This window comes from Acipenser ruthenus, chromosome 26 (assembly GCF_902713425.1).
Source record: "Acipenser ruthenus chromosome 26, fAciRut3.2 maternal haplotype, whole genome shotgun sequence".
NCBI classification, from domain to species: domain Eukaryota; kingdom Metazoa; phylum Chordata; class Actinopteri; order Acipenseriformes; family Acipenseridae; genus Acipenser; species Acipenser ruthenus.
In genome coordinates, this window is record NC_081214.1 from 21,895,303 (window position 1) to 21,904,067 (window position 8,765).

Here is an 8,765-nt window from a genome sequence, read left to right on the forward strand (position 1 = left end):
ATTCCCTGTTTCTTACATGGTCTGGTCCCGTGCACTCTGTGTTTCAGGTGTCCTACGTGAAGGCTATCGATATCTGGATGGCTGTGTGTCTGCTTTTTGTGTTTGCGGCCTTGCTGGAGTATGCAGCTGTAAACTTTGTATCCCGACAGCACAAAGAGTTCATGCGGCTGAGAAAGAAGCAGAGGCGACAAAAGATAGTGAGTAAAGCATTGCATTGCTTCAAGTATGCTAGATATCCATCTACTGTCTGCAGCCAGGGTTATAGGATGGACCAATACTGGGCTGCGTGAATGGCTGTTTCAGCACGGATATTAATTTGCCCCTTTCAGAGCTGATTAATTGGAAGTTTGATGGTGGTGTCTCTTCTGTTGCTTGAATCAACCCCCCTTGTTTAAGAGTCAGTCCTTGTCGTTCAGCTGTCTCCTGTCTTATCTAATCACTGTGTAATGATTAAACACATTGCTTCCTTTTTGTCAGCCCTGTAGGGGTTTATCTAAAGGCTCCACTTTTTTTAATTACGATGGGGAACATAATGTTTTGATTTGCCTGAAACACTCTCACTTCCCACAACTGCATCTGATTCTCTTCTGGCATGTCAGCAAAAAACAAAACAAAGGGGAGGATTTGCTCGTGAGCAGAATATAAATAACTAGTCTTCATTACTGTCTTAAAATAGGGTTCATTATAACACAGCTAATGCATCTAGTATGTGGTGCACGTGGACCGAAAATAACAATATGCATTCAGGGTTCTTCATTTTCATGTTTACCAATTTTACAGGATATTTCTTGTTGTACTTCTAAAACTTTCTTGAGTTGTGTGCAGCAATTGTCTTACGGGTTTACAAGCACAAATATATTGCAGCTGTATGCATCACGTTCTTTGCTTTCTGTGTTTATTTTTGAGGAGCTCCCCCCATACTGTAACACACCGCTCACTTTTTAGAGAACCATATTTATTTTGAGCACTCAGGTTCTTCATTGAAACATCAATACAACTTTTCAATTGTGTATAAGAACTACCCTCAGTAAAATCCCAGCAGTGTGATAAAGCACAGTGAAAGCAAAGTTGAGTATAGGTCACAGAGGTATGATAAAGTACAGGAACAAACATGGCAAAATTGATGGTAAAAACTAAGTACCGTATAACCATTGGAAATGCATGGGAAAGCTGCAAATGTACTGTGGGGCACTTTTAAAAGGAGTGTAGCTGGGACAGAGACATATCAGACAGTAAACAGACAAGCTCTCACACCCACCTTGTTGGATGCACAGCAAATCAATGTAGAGTCTACATGAAAGATAAATATATAATTGAATAATTACATTCATAGAATATGCAAGCGTTGATCAGTGTATTTTCCATCATATTGTTTACATGGATATATCGTCCCATTTAGACACACAGATATACTTTACTCCTGGAGGTGAGTAATTGATTACAGAATTCTTGTCCCTTCAGCTGCAGTACCACTACTGACTGCTTGGGGGAGAGTAATTAATGGTCCATGGTTTATGCTAATGATGTGGATCAGACACCTCATTGTTCCAATCAGTTATAAATATTACACCTTATTGCAGTGCGCAATTCATTTTAAATCAGAAAATGTGTGTGTGTGTTTTTTTTTCATGCTTCTGTCTCTATGACTGTAACAGCGACAGCTATATGCATACGGGCAGGACAGAGCTGCAGTTCCTTTGGAAAGAATATTTACTGTGATTAAAGTAAGTTAAAATAATCTTTTACTGTGCTTCAAAAAAAATGAAACGATGAAGAAGCAGCTTGTTCCGGTGTATGTGTATTTAATTTAGTTAACTGTATGTGTTGAGTTGGCATTAGCACAGTAATACTTTAATATATTTTACAAGTGTATAGGTCTGACTTGTGTAAAGCTAAAAAGGAATATGTAACATAAAGAAATCCTGGTATATTTAGGAATAAATGAAAGTGAAGAACCCTAATAATATTGTATAAAGAAATACTGAGTTTTACTACAGTACCCAGTCCTGAATACAGTATATATATGAAACTGTGATACGCATTCATAATGCATTTGCATGCCAGAAAATACATACTGTGGGTATTAGCTTGACAAGACAAATGGGTAAGAATAAGAAATATACTGTACTACAGAAACACCTGTCAATTAGAGATAAGAACTCTCCTTGGTGAAAGGAACACAGTGTATTTATGGAAATCTGTTTACTGAATGCAAGAAGCTCTGCATCTAGGTCGTGATTTGAACAGCAAATAAAGAAGTTAAACTATGTGGATGGCACACACACACCCACACGGCTTTATGACTTACATACTGTGCAGGGACAATAGGAGGACTGAATTGATAATATACAGCACACAGCAAAAAAAAAAAAAAAGTTGAAACTGGAGTAATTCTGCAACAGATCCCTCAGTAATAGTAATCTGCAAGGGCTTTGGGAGTGCTGGGAATTCTTAAGGACTTTGACAGACAAAAGCTGTGGAGTCAAAAGCAAGGGACGGTGAGCTGAAAGGAAAGCATGGATAAGAGCCTCTGCCCAACTAACTAACCTAGAGTTTCTGAGGGCTTTATAAACCCAGAACATTCACGGTGAACAGCAGCAAGACATTAACAGGAACATTGGGTGTCAAAGAACTGCCAAGGTGGATGTGCGCGTGTGCTAGGGGTCAGATCTGAGAGAATGATGACGGAGACTGCTAATTATCCAATTCAAACACATTGTCAGAACTCCCCCGGCACATCTCAGACAGCATTACATGAATCTCAAGACTGAGCGACAAATTAATATTCAGGGAAGTGTCTAAATGAGTTTTCTTTTTTTATAGAAAAATCTATATGCTCCTTTTTAAGGTCAATATAGTCCATTAGTGGGCTGTTAAAACACAACTGAGTATTTAAACAAGGCATTAAAGGGGTATTTTAGTCTGGCTGGAGGTATTACTGATATCAGCCCCCTTCCAGGATGGCTTTGACACCCCTCACTCTCTGCAAACTGCTACAGGAAGAGGCTGCCCAACCCCTTCAGAAAGCAGAGAACACTTTTATTGTTAGCCCTCTGTAAATTAATAGCTAATGACATGACAATGCTAAATGTATTCTTAACTAAAGGAATCTGAGGTGTAAGCTTACACACAAACCATTCTAAGCTCCTTAGAAGGAACCCCACAACCTTCAAGAATAGTTTGACTTGTGTTTTAGAGCTTTGTGACTAGGTCCCTGGATGTCAGTCAACCAAAATTGGTTCATAATCCCTAGAACATGTATAAGAATGCTTCACCACAAAATGAATGCACAACAAAACCCATATTCAATATGCTTACTGACATACAATACCAGCAGTACATTGCAGGAATGACCAGTGATTCTGGCCTGGTTTTGGCATAACAATCAGATTATTTACTAAACAGGTAAGGAATAAATGTCATACGTACTGTACAGTGTATGACGCTATATCCCACTTACTGTATATCATTGTTAACAGGTAAACTGTCTTCTTTTAGAGATTAGGTCAGTATTCAATTATTGGTATGAAATTACTTTATAATTATATGTTAAATTGCAAAGAAATATGTAGCGTTGAATAAGTTAAATGCCATTCTCATCCTGGCATCTTAAGGCCCATAATAAATGGTAATTACGCAATGATTGTCAAGACTTATCGTAAAGTTTCACCCCCTTCTCCTGCTCTCTCCAGGATGAAGACCTGGCTCGTCAAAGTCGTGGCTTCTACTTCGGAGGCTACGGACTGGGACACTGCCTGCAGGTGACGGACGGCACCGCGGTGGAGGGGGCCACCATCTTTGCCCCCCCGCCGCCCCCTCCCCTACCCAAGGACACCGAGGCTATCCGCAAAAAGTTTGTGGACCGGGCCAAGCGCATCGACACAATATCCCGGGCAGTCTTCCCTTTGAGTTTCCTCTTTTTCAACATTTTCTACTGGATCACCTACAAAGTGCTGCGGCACGAGGACATCCACCAGGCCTTGTAGGAAACACTTCTTTTCTAACCAAAACTGCCTGTAAGATTTCAAAGAAAAAGATTTGATTGTATTTTCTGCTACAAGACAACCCGTGCAGTGTGTGATAGAACTAAGTGCCCTGAAAAAATCTACTCTGATTTGAAAGTATTTTTTTTTTTTTTTTTAACAGCAACTTGTTTCATTTTTCTTTTAATAACTTGTTCACCCTTGGATGATGTTACAGGAGAGCCCCATTGAATTATAGACTAAACCAAGAAACAGGCACTATTCTTCTCATAACAGCCCTCCAGAAGGTAACATGTACTGGTTACTTCTTGTTATTCTCTCATCTATTGTCAATTCTGTTTGTACTTACCCTAGTTTTGCAGGTACGTTCAAGCTGTAAATTGCTTTCCAGTTGCTGCACTTACCTGTGCTGATCAGTTCCATCCTTGGATTTGCCATAGTCCCATAGCACAAGGGAGAAGCAACTTTACAGAAACTCTGTGAAGTGCACAAATCACAGATATGACCTTCACTGGGTGAAAACAAGCAATTTGGATTTATGAAAGTAACATTGTAAATATACAAGAATACATCAAAATATATTGTGAGTGAGAAAACACAAAGTAAATCCTAAGGATGTCATCTTTTGTAGTCTGAGAAGTGCATTTTTTTTCTTTTTTTTCTTTTTTGAATAGGGAGTCATTAAAATAGAGACAGCTTTTAAAGTTAGATTTTAAAAAATGTATTCTACCATATACTGCATCTAAAAAAAAATATGTTTTTGAAGAAAAAAAATGTACCTAAAGAAATATTTTTTACTTAATCTTTGAATTGCTAACTTGGGGCAATGCTTATAAATAGCTAACTGTTCGGAAGTTTTAACCTTCCAAATGGATCATGTTGAATATGCTGAACCTATCAAATCACATCTGGTGATATATTTATGCCGTAGCTGCTGAATTTGAATGACTGGATGTCTGTAGAGGTTTTCTTGACAAAACTAAGATCAAAATCTTTGTTTGACACAGCAGCAGAGCTTTACCGTGTCTCTTCTCAAAACTCCTTTCAATCTCCAAGTTGACAGCTCTGACATGACCGGCATGTCTATTACAGATCTGGATACCCAGTGGTGTAACTCAAGCTGCAGTGTTTTGTTACAAATTTGAACACGGGAGCTTTGTGATTCAAGAGATTGAAAACCCAAGCCACAGGACCAAATGCACGGTACATATTTAATAGATTGCAACATGCACGTCTGTCTTTCTGTTTGGCAACAGCTAGTTACAGCACCCCCCCACCTTACTCTTTTTTAAAACAGATTTTAGTCTGGAAGAAATACTTTTTTTTCACCGATTGCATGGTTTATACTGTATGTTTGAATCAGTTTGGCGAATTCTCTGCTGATGTTGGTCGGTTGAAATCATGTTTCTTCAATGGAACGGATGAGTTTGGACTCTAGAGACTGGACTACAGGTGGTAATGAGATGGTATTGCACTACGTGCGCAAGTGTGAGTCATCTCTGGAAAAAGAACGTGGCCTTGAGGTATTGCATCAGCAAAAGTGGTGCAATAAACAAGCCCTAACCCCCAAAGTAATATAGCTGATATGAATCCACCTGAAGGAAACCCGCATAGTGTGATGACCCTCTTCTGTTATGTTTTCATGGGTAATAAGTTTATATTTGATGAAATACAGTCGGCTTCACCAAATCGGGATTTCTGCTCAATCTCAATTCTATTTATGTCGTTTAATTGGGCCGTCACTTCATTTAATTGGGATACAGAATTTTCAAATGATGAACAGAGATCGCTTTTCAAAGCAAGGCAGGTTAGCATAGCACCGTGCAGTGAGTCTGTGAGTATGTGATTACGCTGTGACTTGCGTAAATTGCATAGACCACATTGAACTCTTGAAGGAGCTGCTGGAGTCTCCTGTGGTTTCTCAGGGTGCTGTTGCAAAGACAGTTGGTGTGTCAACATCGCAGGTGTTTTGCATTGTGATAAGATGTGATTTCATTCTTTTTCACTTCATGTACAAATTAAAAAAAAACAGCTATTCAATTTATTTAGGAATAAAAAACACTATTGATGTACTTTATTGTTATTATTTGTTTATTTAGCAGACGCCTTTATCCAAGGCGACTTACAGAGACTAGGGTGTGTGAACTATGCATCAGCTGCAGAGTCACTTACAATTGCGTCTCACCCGAAAGACGGAGCACAAGGAGGTTAAGTGACTTGCTCAGGGTCACACAATGAGTCAGTGGCTGAGGTAGGATTTGAACCGGGGACCTCCTTTTCTTTAACCACTGGACCACACAGCCTCCTAGATGATGTATTTAACATATTCATTCTTTTTCTTTTCATTTAGAAACAAAAAAGTGTGAGGCCGTCTCAACTACCTCTCGTTTAGTTGGGACAGTCGCTTAATCAGGATATTTTACTCCTCCCAATGACTCCCGATAAAGCGAAGCCAACTGCAATTCATCTTTTTAAATGACTTGGGACGGTTTTGAAGTTGCTTAATTAACCCCATATGTCAATTCACAGTCACAGATTCATGGGACTCTTGTCTTTTTGAAATGTCTGACCATTCTTGCTGTGGAGTTCTAGTGGCTTGTGAAACCTTGAATTCAACCATGCTGACCAATCTCTCAATTTGCTAGGTGCCCTGCGTTCGTGTAGCCCAGTCTCAATAAACTCGCCTTCCACACTTACACTCTAGAAAGGAGCACTGGCATCACAATTTCTTGGGATGAAATGCAAAGCAACCTCAAAGTAACCCAAATCATTATATGGAAGGTGCCATCCTCCTTTGCACTGTGTGTTCACAGTTAGGTGCCATGGCACTAGCTTACAATATATTGTATGGTGTGTTACTGTGCTTGAAAAATGGTGCCTATTTATATTATTTATATTATTATATTAAGTAACCGTGTTGAAAAGCAACTAATAGTGAGAGTTGGAAATTACAACACAATTTCTTTGGTTCAGTTTCTCTACCCAGATGGTTGAAAGCCAGCACAACCACCATGTCCTGCTGAAAGCCATATCACCCACCTATCTGCAACTTTAAACCATTGAAAACATGGTTTGTGACGTTCGCCATACAATATAATAATAGCAACATTAAACGGTTACATTTTGGGTGCCAGTAACACCTCTGGGATGGTTTAAAATAAAAAAAGTCACAGAACAACTGTGCCTAATGGCCCTCTGTTATTTTGACAAAGTTGGTATCTGCAAATGGAGCTCAACCAATCCAGCTAAGAATATTGAACCTTTATAAAGGAACCACCATACAAATGTCAGTTTGCCATGTAGATCATAACATGCATTTTTTGAGTGCTGATATAGTGCTTGTATAAGGGGTTATTGAACAAAGAGCTGTCTTCCTGTTGTGTGATGTCATCTGAAGATTGGTGTGTCAATGACAGTAATCTGATGTTACCGAGCAGGGTCCCATCTTTATTGATTATGTACTGTGTATTAAATGCATAGCCTGGGTTATGCATTAGGTGTGAGCTTGCTTTACCAACAGCAATCACCTGCAGGGAATCTATAAATTACCATCAAAAGGAAAGAGAATCCAAATGTTTCATGGCAGCGTATACATGATATGGGGACGTGCAATGTACAGTTCATAACTTGGGAATTAAGAGTTTTATTTATCTTTGTTTATTGAATACTTCATAAATTCCAGATAAAAAATAAATAAATAAATAAAGATGTAATAAAAAGATTTTTTTTATGAATTTCTATGATTGCTGTTTTTTTTTTTTTTGTTTTTTTTTTTTTTTAATATAAAACAAAAATAAAAATGGCTTTGGTCAGCCCTAATGGTAATTGATTAAAACCCAGGCAAAAAATATATGATTTTAGGAGCAAACCCCTAGATTTAAGAATTATGAAATATCAGTATATTGAGTGGTCCATAGAAGAGAAGTTTAGATTTGACTTTGTCTCCAAATTTTCTGAAGCAATAGAGCCCCCCTCCCCCCCCCCCTCCACTGTGCACACTAAACCAGCAACTCCTGGGAGACCTGCAGGCTTAAAAACAATTACATCTTCAGACTTTGAATGATATTTGGTTCTAGTTAATGAAAGACTGGAGTTAATGATTCTAAAAAATTCCTAACGGAATGCATAAGAGACCCAGAACAAACCATGGGACTAGCTGGGGTCGAGTGTGGCTGTTTATGCGAGATTCGTGGGAGGCGGTGAGACTGCCTGTGATTAAACTGGCACTGCATGCCAAGAGTAGCAGTATATCTGTGCACAGGATGATAGCTCAGTGACAGAAGCGCAGGGGCAATTTCAAATCTGCCTGAGGTGTGCACCATGTTTGGTTGTCTTTACTAATTATATTGACTTTACAGCAACTGAAAGCAGTGAGCTAGTCTTAGTGACTACTTAAAAAAAAAATCACAAAAAAAGATTAAGGTCAGCTGTTCTGGTTCAAATATAAAATGAGAAAAAAGCATAAAATGAATGTATAGTAAAATATTAAAAGCTTCAGGTAGGAAAGCAATAGATGATTTGATTTCCTGAACCAGGGGTGAGTATAATAAACCAAAATGAAACAGAATCCCTGTAAACCCCTGGATACATGAAGGGTGTTTGATACAAACCCATGACATCTCTTATCTTGGCTTTTTAATTGCATCATTTTAATTTTTAATCAAGGTTTTTTTTGTTTTTTTTTAATACAATCGTTTCAGTTGCCTCGGACCCTTTTAGCTAAATCTGGTTCCTAAGTTTTCATTTAACTTCATTTGGAGCCTTCAGCTCAGTCAGTCCAGA

At 38.6% G+C, this 8,765-nt stretch overlaps 1 protein-coding gene across 2 annotated transcripts in view; it reads left to right on the forward strand.

The window, feature by feature from the left end:
* LOC117963467 (glycine receptor subunit alpha-4-like) overlaps window positions 1-7,717 on the forward strand; it is a 29,385-nt gene extending 21,668 nt beyond the window's left edge. Inside the window, exons 8-10 of one of the 2 annotated variants that reach the window (XM_034903653.2) lie at window positions 48-197; window positions 1,656-1,724; window positions 3,693-7,717. In XM_034903653.2, the coding sequence (XP_034759544.1) occupies window positions 48-197; window positions 1,656-1,724; window positions 3,693-3,986 (513 nt within the window). In that variant the 3' untranslated portion in view covers window positions 3,987-7,717. The remainder of the gene's footprint in view (window positions 1-47; window positions 198-1,655; window positions 1,725-3,692) is intronic. The other variant, XM_034903654.2, reaches the window with a different exon arrangement.
* Window positions 7,718-8,765: the final 1,048 nt, after the last annotated feature.